At 37.8% G+C, this 21,746-nt stretch overlaps 1 protein-coding gene and 2 pseudogenes across 2 annotated transcripts; 1 reads left to right on the top strand and 2 right to left on the bottom strand.

Moving 5' to 3' along the window:
* The first annotated feature begins 3,296 nt into the window (after positions 1–3,296).
* On the top strand, positions 3,297–4,001 carry LOC125223538 (thaumatin-like protein pseudogene; annotated as a pseudogene).
* A 6,868-nt stretch (positions 4,002–10,869) lies between these two features.
* On the bottom strand, positions 10,870–11,727 carry LOC125219784 (protein P21 pseudogene; annotated as a pseudogene).
* Positions 11,728–15,550: 3,823 nt separating this feature from the next.
* On the bottom strand, positions 15,551–21,732 carry LOC125220083 (Protein phosphatase 2C family protein). 2 transcript variants are annotated; one of them, XM_048122216.2, is made up of 6 exons: positions 21,537–21,732; positions 19,744–20,663; positions 18,953–19,277; positions 18,640–18,789; positions 17,536–17,826; positions 15,551–15,823 (listed from the first exon to the last, which is right to left on the bottom strand). In XM_048122216.2, exons 2-6 carry the CDS (start codon positions 20,505–20,507, stop codon positions 15,794–15,796), a joined length of 1,560 nt encoding a protein of 519 aa, XP_047978173.2. In that variant the 5' UTR covers positions 20,508–20,663; positions 21,537–21,732; the 3' UTR covers positions 15,551–15,793. The 2 variants fall into 2 exon arrangements, with proteins under 2 accessions (XP_047978173.2, XP_047978174.2); XM_048122217.2 differs by lacking the exon at positions 21,537–21,732 and adding an exon at positions 21,184–21,499.
* Between the last annotated feature and the right edge of the window lie 14 nt (positions 21,733–21,746).

The raw sequence follows: 21,746 nt of genomic DNA, 5'->3' as shown, positions 1-21,746 counted from the left end.
AATAGAGTGTATTTTTATAAGACGAACTTGCTAAATAGTCTATTTTTATGCGATGGAGTGAATATTTGTTTATTAAAATATTGATACTCGTAGGAATTATTGAAAGTAAATTATATATTTATAAAAATAATTATAATTATATTAAATAATTATTTTAAATATTTTTTATCTGGTTCGACCCCACGATATTTAGTTTCTAGATCCGCCATTGATTGTGTACCATTCAATCATGCATTGTATACGCAAGAATCATTAAAGTAGGTGTTCCTGGTCATATAGTGTTCACAAATCTGAATATATGAAATCCAAACACACCGATATCCAAATAACACTCTACCCATCATTCCATAGTCATAAAAAACACTAATAAAAGTGTAAAACACAGAGTACAAACAGGGGGTTCCAACACATTGCACATATCTTCCAATGGAGCCTATCTTTCAGCTCACCGAGAGGCAGCGACGGTAGTAACACCTACTGATGCTCCCACATGTAGTTCGCCATATCAACACGCTTCTGATTCCAACCGGGTGAAGCTTCAATTGTGTCGACAAATTGGACATCTGCTGGTGGTTCCACCTCCGTGGCCGCTGCAGCAACATCGCCTTCGTCGCCTACATTGTCTAGCTCTACTTCAACCGGATCTACTCCCATTTCCCCTCTGATGTAATTGTGCAGTAGGAAGCAACACATAATGAGACGGGTCTGAGTTTCGATTGGGTAGAAACTAGCGCTGCGCAATATACTCCACCGCATCTTCAGTATTGCAAACGCGCGTTCGATCACGTTACGCGCCATTGTATGACGCATGTTGAACATTTCCTTGGGTGAGTTCGGTCTCAGATTGTTCGGCCCCCATTCCTTAAGATGGTAACGAACGCCTTTAAAAGGCGTTAGGAAACCTTCGCTGTTGGCGTACCCGTTGTCACACAAGTAGTAGGAACCTTTACAAACAATGAGAGATACCAAAAGATGGTTGTGTCTTCGCACAAATAATATACAATCGTAGCAATGAATGGAAGAAATTGAGGTTTTACCTTTGGGAACTTTGAGCCCATTGGGTCGAGTTACGGCATCGCGAAGAACCCTTGAGTCTGCCACGGATCCTTCCCATCCCGGTAGAATGTACACAAACCGAAGATTTTTGTCGCACACGGCCAGAGTGTTTGTTGCGATTTCACCCTTCCTAGACCTATAACGAGGAGCATCAACTGTACTAACGCGAACATTAATGTATGTCCCGTCTAGTGCACCTAGGCAGCCCTGTGTTAAGTGCAACTAATTAAGCACCACCCCAATGAGTAAGTAGTGTATCTGGTAGAGATTTTGTTTACCTTAAACCATTTCCATCTGGGATCGTCACAGCTGTCATCAATCGGTGACGGTTGTACGAAGAGAGTACTGTGCAGATGAATCACGGCGCGCATGACGTCGTGCACGTAGCGGCTCACAGTATGCTTAGATCGAAGGAAGGAGAATCCGACAATGCGATTTTTAGTGTGATGGGCAAGAGTCATAAGGAACATTGCAACCTGTTCCTCCACACGAACGTACCGTTGGTCAATTAAACCACACCTATCCCGTAGAATGTGACACAAACGCCCAAAAGCATTGCGGTCCATCCGCAAGTTGCTGATACAGTCCACGTCTGTGACCCTCGTCAGCCGGTTCATATGGGCGACTTGTGCTGGCATTTTCCTCGTCATGCTGTAGGAGGCTCGGGGAGCGTCGTCCCGATCATTGTACAAATTGGCTAACACGGTGTGAACCATCGTTAAAATAGTTAAGTAGTTCTGTTGATGCTCCTGAATAATTTCCTCGAGCAAGACTACTGCAGTCTCGACATCCTTACGTTTTTTTCCCCTGGCGTCGGTCATTCTACAAAATGGAAACAGCGACAACGGAGCATTACTACACAAGATACAACAGCTTGCATGGAGGGGCAAACTAAGCAAACTAAAATCGACAACGAACATAAAGAGACTAGAATTGGGAAGGGAGTATCTTGATACAGAATTGGGAAGTGAGTGTTCCAGCAAAATGTGACCGGAACAGTATGACATGTTCCTCCATTGACAATAGAAAATCAAATGCTGCACAGAAACTAGTTTCATGAAAACAGAGCACAAAATCGGATCATTGTAGATATTTAGGGGAGATACAAAGCGGATAGAAATAGTCAATCAATTAATTCAGCATACGCATAACCTCACGACCAATTCGAATTTCCCAAACAATTTCAAATCCAGGTACCAAGGCAACCAATTAAAAAAGACAAAAATTCACAAAAGGAGTTCATCCAATTCGCCCAAACCAAACAAGGGTGGCGACTACAAAATCGCACATCGGAAACCATCTCAATAAACAAGAGAATAGAACAACAATCCATAAAACCACGGAAATCGAACCATAGATCCGACGCAAATAGACACAACAAACAAACAAGAATCGAAAATTCGAATTGGAGTTTACCCGGATTTTGTTCAGCCCCTTCGACGAAAATTCAACCTCCAACGGTAACAAATTGAGGAATTTGGAGGGCAAAATCGAACAATTGATACGTTTTCAGCCAACTCCTGAAAAGCCCGTCTCCTATACCTCTTCCACACCCTGATGGAGTTGCCACAGCTTCGCTGATAATAGTAGATGTAGGTGAGAAACCCGTGTATACCAGGTCGCTAGAAACGTTTACTTGCTACCAAACGGCGGAATGAAAGTGTGGGGGAGGGTGTTTCACGGCATTTCGAAGATACCAGACAAACCCTAACTAGAAATAGAGGAATATAAGAAGTTTTTTTTTTGTGTATTTGACAAAACTTTAATCACGTATGAAGTACTAAAACTTATTAGGATATCACATAAGAAGTTGCTGACAGAAATGTGACATAATTCATATGTCAGCGAATTTAGGGGTTGCCAAAAATGCCCTTCAGGGCATTTGGGCATTTTGGTCCGTAAAATGGCTACAAATATACGATATGTGATTATGTTTAAGATAGGGTTGTGTGGAGGTATTTTTTTTCTAGGGATCTGCAGTGACACAAACGGAAACGTTAAAAACTTTTTATATAGTTCACTCTTTAAATTAACGGAATAATCAAATAACCAATTGATAGGTCATTGAATTCCATGGCAGGGAATAAGAAGATAATATAAATTAATAATCAAATTCTTGATTATTTCTATCGCAATCAACTATATAGGTCATAGAATTCCATTTGAATACTATATCGTCCAACTCGTAACACATGCATTATTAATATTCCACAGTCTACATATAGATCTCCAACTAATGCAAGTACTCAACCAAGCTACCACCAAAAACATAGCAACGTAAATGAGGTCCCTCTTCATCTTCCTCCTGATTGCCCTCTCCTCCTCTCTCGCCAACGCCGCCACCTTCACCGTCCGCAACAACTGCCCCTACACTGTCTGGGCTGCCGCCTCCCCAGGCGGCGGCCGCCAGCTCAACAGCGGGAGCCAGAATATGGGCGAGGACCGGATGCTCCTTCGACGGAGCCGGTGCCAGACCGGTGACTGCAACGGGCAGCTGGTGTGCACCGGCTACGGGTCGCCCCCAAACACACTAGCAGAGTACGCACTGAACCAGTTCAACAACCTGGATTTCTTCGACATCTCAGTGATCGACGGATTCAACGTGCCCATGGAGTTCAGCCCTAACTCTGGCAGTTGCAGCCGCGGGATTCGGTTCACAACGGGCAGTGCACGCAGGGAGGGTGCAACAATCCATGCACGGTGTACAAGAGCAACGAGTACTGCTGCAACACTGGCCCTTGCGGGCCCACCGAGCTCTCGAGCTTTTTCAAGCAGAGGTGCCCCGATGCATACAGTCACCTGCCCCGGTGGGACCAACTATAGGGTCGTTTTCTGCCCTTGAGCATCACCCTCCGCCTCATAAACTATGTATCCCTACGTACTCAATAACTTTCCTCGTGAAATTAATAAATGAAGGTCATACTCGATCAGTTTTCACAGTGCCATCTCCACCCTTACAACTAATTTAATCATAGACAAAGTCCAATTTACCATATTCTCTATCATTTCTCACTATTATATTGTATAACGAACTAAACTCATAGTACTATTTTAAACAATGGGACTATACATAGTGGCTTCCAACAAATTAATGACAAAAAAGTAAAAATCTTCTTACTACTCTAGGTTTATTATAATTAGTTTTCAAAGCGAGTTCATAATTAGGATGGCTTCCTAAGTCTTACTGTACAATTAATTAATGATACGTAACTGGTGATCAGATCTGTTTTAGATTATCATAATCTGATGACATTGTATGCGTTCATGATTTTCTTGTACCGTGACATAATCTCATTTGATACGAACATATATCCTAAGTTCCTAACCCGAAGTTGTGGACCATGATTTTGAGCTGATCACAATCTTGATAATCAGAATATATACATTATATTTTTAAAATTTTCTATTGTGAAGTAATACTCTCTCCGTTCCACAGTAATGGAGGCGTTTCTTTTCGGCACGGAGATTAAGAAAAATTGTGTTAGGTGAGTTGAGTAAATGGAGAATAAAGTGAAAAATGGAAAAGGTAGAGAGATGAAGAGAGAAAAAAGTAAGAGAGAGTAAAGTAGGTGTGGAGAAATGTGTTGACTTTTACTAAAAATGGAAATGTATAATAATGAAAATATATATATACTTTTTCAAGTTAAATAGTCTGTTTTACATGTTATTGTAAATACTGAAAGGGCAATGTATAAAATACGTTAACATAAACAAGTCTTTGATAATCTTAAAAAAATACTATGATTCATACAGTATTTTTTTTTTACAAGTTCGAATAGGCGTATAGTTTATATTTATATATGATTTGTGTCATTATACTTATGAAAAATATAGATATGTGTATTATGAAGTCAATGCTTATCCCACGATCACTATGATGTAAGTAGGGATGTCAATTCAATCCGAAATCCGTGGGTCGGCCCGAATAGCCCGGTAAAATGAGCGGGTTAGGACTGTAATTTAATTACCCGAATACAAAAAGGGCTAAAGGGGTTGGCCTGAATGGGTTGGCGGGTTAAACGGGTTGGCCCGAACGGGTTGCGGGTCGGTCCGATGGGTTGCGAGTTTTAATTATAACATATTAAGTTTTAAGAGTTTTTTATATTTTTGAATCGTCAATCTTCATTCTACACAATTATTAGTCTTATTCAATTTTCATTCTACACTTTTCCACTCGATTTCACAATATCAGCTTTCAAGTTCCACCTCAACTCATTATTCATTATTGCACCGTCTCATCATCTGCCAATAGTATTTTACCACCACTAAAGCCAATCAAGACAAAATTAAGAACTAACCCATCAAAATCTCAATATATTTATTATTTTAATAATGATTATTGTAAGATATGATTTTTTATTTTCATAAAGAATTAGTTACGAACAATGTCATAATAATGGCACGAACACAAGCTTTTATTTATGTTGTAGTTGATCGGGATGAAAGGTTTCTTTTCAAGTATTATTGAAGAAAACTATAATAATTTGAAGATTTTATATGATTCCAAACTAAAAAGAAAAAAAGTATCTAAAATTTAAAATCATTTTATAGAAGAAAATTTTGATACAAGAGAATATTTTCGAAAGCTTTTAGGCCCGAATAGCCCGATGGGTTAGCCCAAAATCCGGCGGGTTAGGGTTAGTAACGGATCTAGTGTGCAAGGAGGAGGGGCAAATGCCCTCCCTCAAAATTTCATATATATGTATAAATTATATTGTAGAAAAAAATTAATATTAGTTTCTTCTTTAAATGCCCCTCCTTAAGCACTTCAAATATCCCCCATGTATTTTTGCCCCTTCTATGATCATTTTCTAGATCCGTCCCTGGTTAGGGTTAGGGTTGAAAATTTATGACCCGAAAAATCCATAACCCGAATGGCCCGCACCTAAATAGTCCAGCGACCCGAATAGGCTGGCCCGAACATGAACGGGTTAGTCCGATTGACATCCCTAGCTGTAAGATCCTTAATTAATGGACATTTATTTGAATCTTCACAAATTTCTCCACTGCAAAAGCTAAGGTATACGTACTACAGTTTCATGACCAAGACTTTTCTCGAGATGGACTACGTGTGTGGTGTGTGACGTGTGTCCATCCATCCTACAACTCAAATTGCATGCCCAACTACCTATTTTATCTTATGCCACTAAATTATGGTGACTTTTCCTCAAATATATATAGAAACGTGACCATATAATATTCAAAATTTAAATAGTACTACTATCCAAGTAACTAAAGTTGAGTGAAAATTCAACAAAATAAAAAAGGACGACACATCACCAAGAAACTCAAACAAAATAAAACCAAGACACACTACAACAAAAATTACCAACAAGGACGCTTTTTAAGTCACTTTTTAAGTCAATCAGAGACACTAATATTTGTTGCTAAATAAATTATCGACGCTTTAAAAAATGTCTTTATCGGTGGTGTGCCAAACAAAAATAAGGACACAAAATGGGAGCATTGGTGAATTTTTTTGGGACGCTTTTTAAAAGTATCCCTAAATTAATTTTGGGATACTTTTTTAAAAAGCGTCCCTAATAACTAGAATTAAGTCTAAAATATTCTCCATCTCCTACTGACCTATAGAGTTTTTGTTTGCATGAATTACACGATTTTAGTAGAAATGATAATTGAAACATCACCATAAAAAAAATGACTATGTCAATCATTTCATGCTAAAATTGGATAAACTAGTTGATTAAATATTCAAAAATACCCAACACCATTTTGATTCAAATTATGAAGCTAAGCTCAGACTATTCCTATTGAGTGGTTATGTACTACCAAACATTAGAATATACAGGGACATTTTCTCTTCCCCTCTTCTCTCATTTTTGAAGAATGTGTCTCCAAAGCTCCTTAGAAATGACGATGTAGGGAACCGAGCTCAGTTGATCTTCTAGGAATTGATCCGGGTTTAAATTGAAGGAATACAGAGACAAATATAAGCAAGGTTTATCTAAAAAACTCATCAGATAATGCATTGGTTCTATTAACATGCATCTTGGTTTTAAGATCCAAATATTTACAGAAAAAAAAGGTTACTTACAAACGTGGTATACTACCGAGAAGAAGTACCCCAGTTCTACCCGATGGGAGAAGCCCCTGGTGGAAGGGCACAAGAGGGCCAAGAGGGGCAAGCTGGGCAAATTGAACAAGCGCAAAAGCTGAGACAAGAAAGTCTGGAGAGGGTAGTAACTGAGCTAGCGGAGGAGAATAGACAATCACGGGCAGAGATGGCAAAGCTGACAACCGTGATGGAGAGCATACTGAAGGAATTAGCAAGAGGAAAGGAAAGCGCAGGAGCTGGAACGAGTGGCCATGGAGGCCAGAACGATGAACCCACCGAACCAGATGAAGAAGAAAGTGAGGAACAAGAGGAGGCAGAAAACACCCAACCGGAATCCACTGAATAGGAACCAAAGGGACCACCTGCACAGACCCCTGCGCCAAGGAGGAGCAGGAGGAATGTCTGATCGACCCCCCGTCCCCCAAACTGACCAGTTAGTTTTCTTTTTAGTCTTTAGTTCTCTTTTATTTCTGTTTTTGTTACTTCTGCTGCATAAGTAGAATTATATGCATTTAATGTGAGCAAACCCCATTCATAACACTTAGCCTATCCAATAGTCTAAGTGTGAGAAGTAAAGGGTTTGCTACTTCGGTGCATGTATTTTGTTTATGTTTTTTGTGTTCTGTCATAAGCATGTTAACTCACACTTAGCCTACTGCATAGTTTAAGTGTGAGGTGTTTATATGTTTATATAGCATGTTTTGTAATATTCTGTTCTGCTTTGTTAATTCATTGTATATATCTGAAACTCTCTCACTTAGCCTATTGCATAGCCTAAGTGTGAAAAGTTTTTAGATACAGTATGTGTTTGTTATAAATGTGTGTATGTCATACTAGCCATTCCCATTTTTCACTTCACAGCCCGTATCTGGGGCAGACACTTGTGAAGGGAGAGGGGGGAGCAAATGGCCAATATGACATGTATATATGTGTTATTTGAGTCAGTGCATGTTAGTGTTTTTAGGGTTTATTTAGGTCTAGGAATTATGTGTGTTTTTTTTATGAATGGGCTTAAAACTCAACTGCCTCGAACTGACGGTGAGGGGAATTGAGGGAGATAAGGCATGCTGAAAAATAGAAACCACGCTCTCCAGTAACCCCTAGTCAGTATAGATGATGCAAGTATGAAGGAAAAACCCATCTCTTAGGTCAGACACGAAAGCCCAAAGTTGAGTTAGAAGCCCAAAGTGGAACTGCTTTCCACTAAATACTGAAAAAAGAAGAGTGGCTACCACATGATGTCTAGGGCAAGGTAACCGCGTGTAAGCAAACCCTGAAGGCAGTAGGAAACCCCCCCCCCCCTCCCCCCCCCCCCAAAAAAAAAAACTACCCTTAGAACCCCATTTTCTAACCTTATCTGTACGCCGAAATAACCCATCAACCACTGGAACTGTGTGTGTGCAAGACATAAGGCAAGGAGGCAACTGCCCAGGAGGACATTACAAAAGAAACCAGCTGAAGAAAAGAAAAGCAAAGAAAGAAGGAGAAAATCGATCTGAAAAAAAAAAATCCAGATCCAAAAATATAAGAAGGTATAAGGGTGGCAAAGCCACAGAAAATAAAATCGAAGAAAATGGTCGCAGATACTTGACCGCAAAAAGAGAAAGGAGGAAGAAGGAATAAGGGTGGCGAAGCCACAAGGAAGCTACTGACCAGTTGGAAGCCAATGTCAGAAATTGTCCAAGCCGAAGAAGAAGCCATGGCCTTCGCCCAAATGCACACAGTTCTCCCACATCGAAATAAGTAGTTAGTTTTTGAACCTTAGAGCCTTAGAGACAACCACCCCAAACATTACAATCCAATAGCCCCGTACAAGCCTTAAAGACCTTCAGGAGCTGCACGTGAGATCTGAGTCCGAAGCATCTGTGGTTCAGCATTGAGAGAAAACAGTCATAACATCCCCTGTAAGGAATGAGTGACTGAGTGAACCCAGTGTTTGGCCTAGGATTGGGTGATCTTGACAAGCGGATGTACTGACTAGGGAGGGAAAGTGGGGCGACGGAAGTTCAAGGCTGCCTAAGGCCGGATTGCACCTAATCTCAAGGGGAGGGATGGTTGAAAATATAGCATGTTCTATGTGTTTAAGTTATTTATATGTGTTATGTGTTTGTGTCGTTGTTTTTTTTTTCTTTGCGTCAGAGTCTTAAGTCTAGTTAGGTAGAGTCAGTCAGGGGGAGTAACCAGGCTCGAATTCGACTTATTTCTTTTTGTTTGTCTTCACGCTTGAGGACAAGCATGTGGTAAGTGTGAGCAGTTTGATAAGTCGTATTCTAAGCCTTGGTTACTGATCAGTATGTCGTGAAATGCATGTATTATCTGCAAAACAGTTTCTTAAGTGTGCAGGATTAAAGGATCCAAACCAGTAGGAGACGATTCAGGTGACGCAAGTGAAAAAAGGGCTAGAAGGGTGCAATACTGACCAGGATGCATGCCAAAGAGAAGGCTCGAGATGGAGAAGAAGGATAGCTGGGATGATAATTAACAAGGGCAGAAAAGTCAAATCGTGAAGGAAGTCTACCCTAAAAAACAAGGGCAAGCCTCCCTATAAAAAGAGCCACTTGGAGAGAGAGAAGGAGTTCGGTTCTCAGTTCGCAAGCTCTCGGTTCTCATACACACTTAGTAGAATTCTCTCTAGAAGATCAGTCCTTCAGCATTATCCAATCTCTCGTTCCTCGCCACAGCTATGGTCACTTGACGTCCAAGAGTCTGCCGGAGAAATTATCGTTCTACCGTTCCAGCCAGTTTGTCGCAGTAGTATAGCAGTATCACCGCCCGGAGTTGCAAAACAATCGTTATTTTTTTTTAGTTTAATCTTTACCTGCTTTCTTCATTGGATCCGTGCAAACATTTATCTTTGTTGCCTTTTGAAGTACTTCGTGAAGATCCAAACGTTTAAGTTACGAAATTTCTGTTCTGAATGTCTCTTTGGTTTAAGTTTGCTTCATTCTGCCTAGGGAAGTTAGATTTAGTTATCGCTTTTAATTTTTGAGTGCGTGCATGTATTTCCTTTCGAGTAAGCTAGATCTGTGGTTGTTGATCAAATTTTATAGTTATGTTTCAGTCTGAGTTTTCGTGCATGAAATTTCTGCTCTGTGCTGTGATCACCACCTTGCATGTTAGTCAGTAGAGGCAATTTACAATTTCAGTTGTTCATCTTATGTTAAACATTTTAATTGATGGATCTTGAGTTTGAAGTTATGAATCTGAGTTTAGTCATGGAGTTTGTGTTCATATGATTTCTGTTAATACTTGGTGAAGAAGAAACTTCAAAATCAACTTTAGCCTTGGACCACTTTTACTTTTTAAGTTACTTTTGCTTTTGTCTCCCACTTTTCAGTTGTACCTTCCAGACCTGTCAGAAAGCCAACCAGCCACCAGATAAGCCTTGTTTTCTAAATTTCCTCTTTTAGTAACTGTCTACTTTTCATATGCCTCTGAGATACCATGTCCTCTATTTTCACGAATACAATCACGTGCCTGTTATTTTCACGCCTACTAGTCAGTAGAGTACCATCTTATTTTTTTCTCTTCTCTCTCTTACTTTACCAATTCTACATTAAAACTCGTGTCATATACAAATTGCTCTATTTTTTTTGGACGGAGGGAGTATATCACAACACACAAACAATAACACTCATAAACTCACATTCCACTAACTTTTTCTACCCACTTTACTTTATAAAAGTCAAATAATTTTTTAAAACTCGTGTCGATAAGATATGAGACATTTAATCATGGACGATACAAATGTACAGTACATTTATTTTATTGTCCATTGATCAACGCATAGCATAATCAGCTATAAGTGATGTGCAAAACCTTATTACACTAATAAAATCCCTCCACGAAAATCAACCAACCATACCAATTACCAAACACACACAAAACAAAACAAAAACAAAAGAAAAAGAAAAACAACAATAATGCCATCAACAATTACAAAAAAATTCAAGGGCAAAAGACGACGCTATAGCTGGTGGCCGGCGGGCACTCAAAGGTGCTGGTGGGGTCATCCTCCGGGTAGGTGAAAACATCACGGCACCTGCTCTTGAAATACCGCGACAGATCGGTCGGGCGGCACGCCCCCGAGTGGCAGCAATACTGCGTCGTTTTGAACACCGTGCACTGGGCCACGATGTCGGCCGCGCACCGGACGGGGCGGGTGCAGCCGTTGGTGTTGGGGCGGAACTCCATGGGCACGTTGAAGCCTTCCAGCACGGAGATGTCGTAGTAGTCCTTGTGGTTGAAGGTGTTGAGGCCGTACTCGGCCACCGTGTGCGGGGCCGCGCCGTGGGTCTTGCAGTCGAGCTGCCCGCCGCAGTCGCCGGTCAGGCAGCTGCCCCGGCCGGCGCCGTCGAAGGTGCAGTTGGTGCGGGCCCAGATTTTGGCGAGGTGGGGCCCGTTGGGGAGGGCGAGGGTCCACGCCTGCCCCGAGTCGAGGCGGCGCCCCCCGCCCGGGATGGAGGCGGGCCAGAGGGTGTAGGGGCACTTGTTTTGGATGGTGAAGATTATTGCATGGCTTTGGAGGAAGAGGAGAGAGAGGAGAGTCAGAGAGAGTGTGATGAAAATCATTTTGGATTAATGGTGAGTTATTGTGTTAGGATTTGGTGGTTTATAAAAGTTTGTGTTTTTTGTCGGTGGGGATTACTTTTCTACGTGAAATCGTGGTGATTGTGATATGGTTTTTGCGAAGCTTTTTGTGTTTTTTTGAAAAAGATGTGTAGCTAGTCAAGAATTGGCGATGGATCAATTATCAAAAGGAGTAATTACTTTTCGATAAGTAAAGCAAAAGTAAAGATGGATTTGTATAATATAAATCTACATGGTTGTAAGAAGATTATTTGCTATGCATTGTAGTCACGTGAAAAATACTAAGACGATAAATTTTGTATTACTATTTTATTGTTTTTTTTTTTTTACATGTCTTATTATTAGTGGGAAGTGGGAAGTGGGAACATGTAGTATAGGAGTATAATATAAGGAAATAATCTATATTTGAATATTTTGGATACTAACTAGCTAATTACTTCACTCGTGAGATAGCTCCAAGTTCCAACTATCTTAAACTTAGCATATTTTTGCTTGTGTTTGGACTTTGGATATTGCTATTTATTTTATAGGTGTACGCTTTATAGTATATAATGCTGTTAGTTCAGACACTAGCAAAATAATTGTCATTTAATTTTCAAAAGGTACAAAATGGAGTACTAAATTTAATCAAATTTTGTGATTTTATGAACAGTTCCTTTATTTTATATGCATAGGCTTTATGGTAAATAATATTGTTAGTTTATACACAACATGACTATAATTTATTTAATATAAATCCAAAATAATTAAATATACTATTTTAATAATGATAAAGTTAGTTTGTTTCATGGGAAAGGAATACCGGCAATGAACATGTACAACTGGAGTTTGCATATTTAATTTGTCTATCTAACTTCCGAGCAATTTCTGAGTCATAAAAATAATTTTATTCCCCTAATAATAAGAAAGATTAAAGAAACTATATATAGAAACAACAACATACTCATATGTTAACAAATAAGTAATCAATTGAGCAAACGAGTAAAAAGATAAAACAACTGCTTAAACAAGTAATATAAGTAGTGATATAACATGCATATATTAACACAATGAAGTCCAAATATTGACTTATTAGGTGTAATTCAAAAGGATCCAAAGTTAAAAGGGGATTTATTTCTATATTGAATAGGTAGTACTCCTCCATTCTATTTTATTGTTGGCATATTTTTTTTCGCACTTCTTTCGAATAAATAATATTAATAAATAGTTAATGTTGAGAAAGAGTAAAGTAAGAAAGAGAATAATATAATTAAAATCTTTTCTATATTATTTTCCTTCCTACTTTACTCTCTCATTATTTTAATTATTAGTATAATTTTTTTAAAATGACTGAAAAAAAAATGTGTCAACTCTAATAGAACGGCGGAGTATTGCGCAATCAGCAGCCCTTGGTGTTAGCCGCCGGTCCAAATAAAATTAGTAATAAGGGTCCCACTATATTTTATACTCCTACAATTCTTTTTTTACATATATTATAGCCAAAGAGATACTTCACCTACGATCTAAAAACTTATTGCCTTTTATAACATGAATAACTTTCAATTGTGGCATGTCTTTTATCATATTTTAATTCAAATAAACATAATACTTTGAATTACGTATACTCGAGAAATTTCAAAAAAAAAAATATACTATCTCCGTCCCTGAAAATTTGTTCCACTTTTTCATTTCTGTCCGTCCCCCAAAATTTGGCCTATTTCATTTTTAACATTTTTTATAGTAGATCTCATATAATCATATTCCACTAACTCATTTCTACACATATTTTATTATAAAACTAATATATTAAAGTAGGAGCTAGTAATTGCTAAGGGATACTTTAATTATTTGAAGAAATTATTGTTTGTCAATTCAAACTAGGACCTAAATAATTGAGAAAACATGATTGCATTATTTTTGCCTCTTTTTCAGTTATTTGTGGTATACGCGACTGGCGTTTAGTGGCACAATTTGTGCATCTTTTTCTTATTGTGCATTTTTATAACTACTAGTCTTTCTCCTACTCCTACTTTACTTTGATTACAATTTATAAAGGTTTTACCTGTAAAACAGTATGTAAGAAAGTTAATAAACATTTTCACATTTATATTTGGGAATTTGTCAATTGGATCAACTCCACCTAATCCTAAGCCAACTTTGGGCTATTTGAGTCAGAACGATATGATAAAAATATTTTTTTACTATAAATTTGCAGCCTATTGCATCGTATTTAAGTTTTATACATAAACATATTGTTGTAGCAAAAAATAGATTGTAATTTTCCTATCAAGACACTTAAACTTGATGCAAACTCCGTATTGTTTTCAATTAAGACACTTGCCTAATACTTAGGCCTGCTTATTCGGCCGGTTCCGGTTCTAACCGGACCGGTTGACCGGTTAACCGATTTTAAATTTTCATAAATTCAAGAACCGGAACCGGAACCGATCGGTTTCGGTTTGGAACCGGCCGGTTAAGAACCGGTTGATTCCGGTTCCGAACCGGAACCGATGTGTAATTTTAATCCGAATTTATTTATAATTTTAAATAGTTCAATACTAAAAAGATAATAATCCAACATCTAGAATTATAACAAATAATACCTAAAAATTAAAATAAATACACAAAATACAAACCAACAATACAATAATATTCATATATGGATAAGAGTGATGCCAAGTATAGTAGGTTGGGTCGGACTAGTTTATGTTAGCAATTTTTTACTAATACAAAAATAGGAGTTCTAAACTTTAGCAATTTTTTTTTAATAAAATGAGTTTTAAAATTGAATTTCATTTTCCCTTTTTTGGCTAAACATAGTATTCATTGGAATTTCCAATACTAATTGATATTGTTGTGACTATTTGGTTTATACCGGGACACTTAATAAATTATTCACAAATATGTTAAAATCGTATGTTAAATGAATTGTTACATAAATTTGTAATAAATATATCATATGAAATGATATTGTATTTGTATAAGTTCTTTTGAAAACTAAAAACAAACTTATGATGTTCTACTCATTATAGTTAGTTCATAAAAAATGGATTAGGGAAATAATTATAGATTCAAAGTATCACAGATTAAATATTTAAATCTAAAAATCACTCAATGTTTCAAACTATTTTACTTTAATTCAAAATTAATTCAATAAATTAGATTTTTTAGTATATTAAATTATAAAAAAATAAATTTGAATTATAATCCGGTTCCCGGTTAGGAACCGGTCGGTTCCGGTTCGAAACCGGAACCGGTGTTATTTAAAAAGTTGGAACCGGAACCGGAACCGGATCTTCCGGTTCCGGTTCCTCAATTAACCGGTCGGTTCCGGTTCCGATTCTGGTTAACCGAGAACCGGAGAACCGTTTAAGCACCCCTACTAATACTCCCTTGGTCTAAAAAAATGGACTAGTTTTACCATTTTAAATCGTTCTTCAAAATTAGACAAAGTCTAAATATGAAAAGTTTTTCAACAAATAATAATCTTACACATCATTTATAATTGAACCTCACAATCCATTAACACTCATTACATTCCCTCTCTCTTACTTTTTCTCATCTCTATCTTATTTTACCAATTAAAACCTGTATCATTTACAAGTTCATCTATTTTTTTTAGGACACAGAGAGTATTGATTAAAAATGTTTCATCTCTAAGAAGGAAATTGGTGAACTCCACCAATATGAGAGACACGCAACGACAATATTATCCAACCATCCATCATAATTGAAATCCATCTATTTCTTTGAATTTATTACTATTTGATGGAAATTTATCCACCAAAATAATATCTCCAGCAAAAAATAAAAAACAACAGTTGAGAAGGGAAAACTTGAAGAGAAGGATTAAATGCATAATGCAACTACTATAAATTCCAAAACTCTTACTCTTCCTCTATTTGCTTCATACATCCGTTTATAATGTGAAATCACCATACCTACCAACACATAACTGTATTATATACACTCACATTCATTCACTATATGAAAGCAACATAACAGCTTCAAGCTAGCAAAGCATCTCCCCTCGAGAGTCTTGAGGCAAACGCTCCTTCCAAAAATAGTCGAATACCACAACAAACTATTTCTCTAGTCAGAGCTTTTGCTTGAGAGTTTGTCCTGCAATAGAATACATCGCAAGTCCGGTTTAAGTTGAGCCACGTTTAAACAGAAGAAAGGCTGGGAAGGTTTCACTTATCAGATTATGACGAGATACTGAGAATATTACACAGCTCAAATCTTAGGTTATTATCTAGTAATTGCACAAACTCAATTAATGAATTGCACACAAACATGAGTTTTAGTATTACAATTCGTAGACTTACGATTTATGATGATATTAACACAAAAATAAATCACCAGATACCAAACTAATGTGGAAGCCGTGATTTATGTACATGGACTCATTGTCTGATGAACAATACTACGCCGTTTCAAACTAAGTAGTATTGTTGGTCAAATAAGGAGTCCATGAAGGCAAATCTCGGCATCTGCAACTGCATCAACATCAAACTTTGGATCCTCAATTCGTGATAAAATTATAACAAATCGACAGTCTATGTACCTATTACTCCCTTCGTCCCATTCAAGATGTCCATTTTTCCTTTTTAGTTTGTTCCATTCAAGATGTCCACTTTCTATATTTGGAAATAAATCTCTCTCCTCTCTCCTCATTAAAATATTCAACTACCTTTTTTCTCTCAACTTAATCCACCTAACAACTCCTCCTAAAATCCCATATCACTCAAGAATGTGGACATCTTGAGTGGGACGGAGGGAGTATTTTATTGTGTTATTCATGATTTGGCCAAAAGTTTGTATACTCCCCATGTCTCACTCTAAGGGGAGCATTTCCTATTCTGCAGTGAGTTAAGTGGAGAGAAAATAAAGTAGAGATGATGATGTTTCCATTTTAGGATATGTGTCAATTAGAGTGGGGCATTTAAAAAAAGTGATTGCAACAGGAGTATCTAATTATTTATAGACCAATTACTCTGAAATAGAAATGCTTGCCTATTCCATGTGATTGGGGTAGCAAGTAGGGTTGACAAATCGTGCGGGTTGGGTCGTTATCGAATCAATGCGATATGGACGCAGCCTAATAAGGTCTAACTCAAACTCAACTCAAAATCATCGGGTTCTTATTGGGTCGAGCCAATAAGGACCTACACCCAATAAGGCATGATCCAAACCATCAACTTCGGTCGTGTGTTCGTGTTGGATTTTCATATTGTATCGAAAATAAGGCTTGATCCAAACCCATTAACTTCGGTCATGTGTGTTCGTGTTGGATTTTCATATTGTATCGATAGTTACCGGCCCTAGTAGCAACTAGCAAGTTTCTAAAATCTAGTATCCTTTTTAAGAATCATCCAAAAAGATGTCGATTCGCTTATATGGAGTGAAAAGTGGTTGACACAAAAGTAACGATAACTAATCAAAAGGAGAAAACAAGAGCAGAAATTGAAACTCAATTAGAACAATCCTACGAAGAGGCCTAGACAATCCTCCGAAGAGGCCTACGGTAGCATCCTCAAACACTATATTTTCCAAAATGTCTAGCTCTTCTTTTAAAAGAGCTATTTATAGAACTCCTACAAACTCTAAACAAGGAAAGTAAATCAACTTAAAACTAAACAAGGAAACAAATCAAAGCAAATTGAAAACGAATCAAAGCACATCCTTGTCATTATCAATCAAGATAATGATGGACAATTGCAACATATCATGATGGAAAGAAGTGGTGAAGTATGGAACTAAGGCTGGTGAATACCGAGACAAAATAAAATGCAAACATGTATGATTCTGAGTTGATATCAGAGAGAGCATACCTTGTGGTCACTTGTAATATAAGAAACAACTACGGTAATGTCATCAAGCTTCCCACCATAATAACGGAAACCAGCTTCTTGTGCTGCAGCAGAGAAAGGTGTCTGCCTGTTTTTGTCCTGTGCTCGTTGCCGTGCCAATGCTGCTATTTTCTGTGCTGTCACCTGTGGCTTTAAACTAGCTCTTGTAGCTTGAACTACAACAGCAGTAATGTCATTGCTATACAGATTGTCGAATAGCCCATCAGTCCCAGCTATTATCACATCTCCAGGAGCAACAGGTATTGTAAACACCTGCATCACACACATGAACCATTTAGTTTCATTGTCTTTATTTGTAGCTTCAGACTACACCAGAACTGCAGAAAAAACATAAGAAATTACAGATGATGTTCAGCCTTTCCAATTAAACTCCACAAAAATGTGGAATTCTATATAACTCAATGGCTGGAGAAGCATAACTAATCTATAAATAACAGCTACAAATTATGTGTTACGGATAAGATAAGGCAATCATGAATCCAGATAGGTTGTTATCACTGTCCACTGATAGGATTATGGTTGCTTAATAATGCCTTCCTCATATGCCAACAAGAGGCCAAAATGCTAAATTTCCAGGACAACAGAAGTTACTAATAGAGCTGCCAATGTTAGTGACAAGTTAACCATGCAGTGAATAAAAGTGCTTCCCATAAAAATGGATTTATCACACTAGTAAGTTTTATTCCCAACTGCAACTGCAAACCTTTCAGATGTCTGATTGAAATGTCAGGATAGTATGCAGGCCCAATAGGATGATCACTCAGCAAACCATTGATATCTCTCAAATATAATACGCCATTCATTTCCAACTATAACTGAAATACAAAATTCTGAAAGGTATGCAAAAGAGTAAAATAATTGATAAAATAAGATAAAGCAAAATATAGATTTTCCTTGAAAGGTATGCACAACTAAATAAGAAAAAGTAAAATTTCAAGTCCCAGGAGAGTTTTCTATCATCCAGGATTCCAGTTAATAAAAAAAAGTAACACTTCATAAATGACTTTTTCTTCTGACATCATAAACACAGGCAGAGAGTAAAATCAAAGGAAGGAGCTAAATCACCTGTCCGGAGCTAGGCAAATCGCCAGTACTCCCACACTCCAGCTGATAAGTAAAATTGAAATCATGCTGCTGAACAGGGGATCTGAAAACCGTACTTCCATCTCTAACAACCATAAACCCACTATCTCCTAAATTAATGGCCTGGAGACCCTACATACGAAAGAAATTTGAATCAATAAACCACATGAAGTTGGAAGGAACACATTCATCCACATGTCTTCAAAATACTACGATCACCTTGTCCAGAAAAAAGTATGGTGATTTAAGATTTCTGAGCAGTGTGTTTACAAAATTATACATTGAATGCACATACCTCACCAGTGAGAGCAATAATACAAGCAGTTGAGGATCCCTTTGCCCTTGTGCTAGTGTAGGCTTTTTCTAGGACTCTAGCAGGATCGACAGAGCCTCTTGGTTCTTCTTGAATTGCATTGACTGAATGTGACATAAGCTCACGTGCATACAAACCTGCATCAACACCTAGATCAGCCCATCCACCTACACCATCAGCTACACCGATGGCTTGTTCATCTAAACAAATGAAATGAGCATCTTCTCCGCCAGTTTCTTCCTTGTCAGGATGGGGCAGGTAACAAGATCCTGAATTCAGCTTCAAAGCTCTGACGATTGGACTGTTCCTGCAACCAATCCCAAAATAGTATGAATAAAAGGATGCCATAATGATTTTACTAAAGTTGGAAAGTTTTGTTGGGGATTTAATGAAATTCTAGGCTTCATATTGACAGGTCCAGCATGGCTGATTGTTAGTTTTAGTGTTTTACAAGGATCACATGGCTAGCACTTCTGGAAAAAAATGTCCATGATGCATTGCAAGGAAACATCTATATATACATACATATGCACGGACATCCACATGTGTGTACTTTTTGTTCTCGTCCCTTAATCCTAGAACATTGTTAAACTAAATAAAACTATTTAGCGAAGGATGAATTCTAACCACTAAACAAGTTGGTAAGCTACAGTAATATGAGTAACCACTAACCAGACCTAAGAGTGATGCAATAGAACAAAAGAAATAGTTGCTCTGTGATATGTAAAATATTTTTCTTACAGAAGTAAAATTTAAAATTGAAGAGAACATACAGCTCAGATGAATCAGCAGAGGTTGACCGCTGTTCTTCCTTCACGGAGTTCTCAAATGATACCTCTGGTGCAGTGCCGGCAGATGAAAATGCAGGTGATGATATATAAGAACGCTCAAATCCAAATCCAAGGAATGGATTGCTACTCCCCTTTCTCTTCGCGGCATTGTATATGAAATAACCATACAACAAGAAGTTATTAGGCTGCTCTTTATTTCTCAAACTCATGGTAGCGTTTCTACAATATCCAACACTACTCCTTTTATACACACAAGAAGAATGATATGAAGCAGCACCATTTTTAACATGTCTAGAAGACAAATTTCCAATAGAGCACTCAGTGTGAGGCAATCTGGACCCACAACCAGCCATTAGTGATTTCGGAGAGCTGATCCCAGAGACTTTAGAAGGCCTTGATAGCAAACAATCAATGTGATGCCCACAAACCTGGAATGAAGGCCCCGAAATAGATGGTATGGAAATTGCTCGAGAAAATGATTCAACAACTGAAAGGTTTCTTCTTCGATTGGCTAAATGTAGATCCGCTTGAGCAGCAGCAAGTGTACCAGACCGAACAAATATATGCGGGCCACTATTTGTTTCAGAGGGTACAAAATGCAAGAGCCTAGAGCGGCCAACCAACAACCTCCCCTGGCCAATCAAATCATCTATCTGACCTTGAATACCAGATTCTTGCCCATATATTGATCTCCAGAATCCTTGCCAGATTGCACCACGAAATCTTGAAAAATTATTGGATGGCATTTCCCTGGCTCAATTGAAGTAAATCTGGTAGCCTTTCGAAACAGATGATACAATCACAACTACAACCAAGAGAAGATAATCTCATACTCCCAATATATATATCTCAACCAGAATACAGGAGCACCGGCCTCTCTTAAGTATGTTAAATGAATGAACCTGACAAATGAAAAGAACATACTGTCAGGGAGAATGTAATGAAAAACACAAAAGAATTCTCCTTTTCCACAAACAAAAGAAGAGCTTATCAATTTTTTTCTAAAGAATCCTAATTTTTTCACCCCTGGTTGCTTTACCCATAATTCTACTTGGAGCCAACCTCCTATACAATTTAAAAATGAACTGGAAATGAAAATTTTCATGCCTGATCCCCATTAATTCCAAAAATTTTACATAACAGCTTTAATCATGATAAGCCAATAAAACTTTTTAGAATCTGAATACTACCTGAACTAAGCAACTTAAACGCCAAATTATCATTGAACGCAAAACTAGTAGTTAGCCAATTCTGAATGGGAAAATTTAGAATTGGGATCTGGATATTTGCAATTCCTTTTTTCTAATCGAACAATACAGCCTAATCTGTCTGCTTTCTTGTTTTACATGAGAAGCAACCTAACAAACAAATAGAGGGATCTCAACAGAAAGAAAGAGGTCAAACCAACGTCATACAAATTACCCCTAAATTGAATCAACGAACCCTAATCCATCGTGATATAAAATCAACAACTTCAGCCCAGACCAAATCCTTGAATAAAACACCAAACCTTCCACAAATTATGATTCAATACAAGTTATTCCCATCATAATATTTGCTGCTTGTCTACCAAGCACTGATTCTAGAAAAAATTGCCCTTGGCAACGACAGTAGCCCAGAACACATCAATAAACAAATACAAGAGCTATAAAAGGGGGAAATATAAGAGAGAAAATGAAAAAGGGACGAATCCTTGAAGAAGAAACACTGAAGAAATGGAAATCGCGCCTTCCATGAATCGAAATTGAAAAGCTGGAGAAGATGAAAATATGTACCTTTAATATTATGAGGGATCTCGTGAGCGGCCAGAGTGTGACCGTAAACGGTCCTCCGCCTACAAAACGAAAACGGTAATAAAGGTAAAGAGAAAATGGGTTGGTGGTTTAAATTCACCGATTTTGAATCACAAATAAATTTGGGTGTTGGTTGGGGTGGAGCTGTGGCTGTTGGCTTGTCTGAAACGACAAATTCAGAAGCTTCCTGTT

Source organism: Salvia hispanica, chromosome 1, assembly GCF_029641045.1.
Source record: "Salvia hispanica isolate PSC_SH4W2 chromosome 1, Shi_PSC_v1, whole genome shotgun sequence".
NCBI lineage: Eukaryota > Viridiplantae > Streptophyta > Magnoliopsida > Lamiales > Lamiaceae > Salvia > Salvia hispanica.
This window is presented reverse-complemented; position numbering and strand designations above follow the sequence as displayed.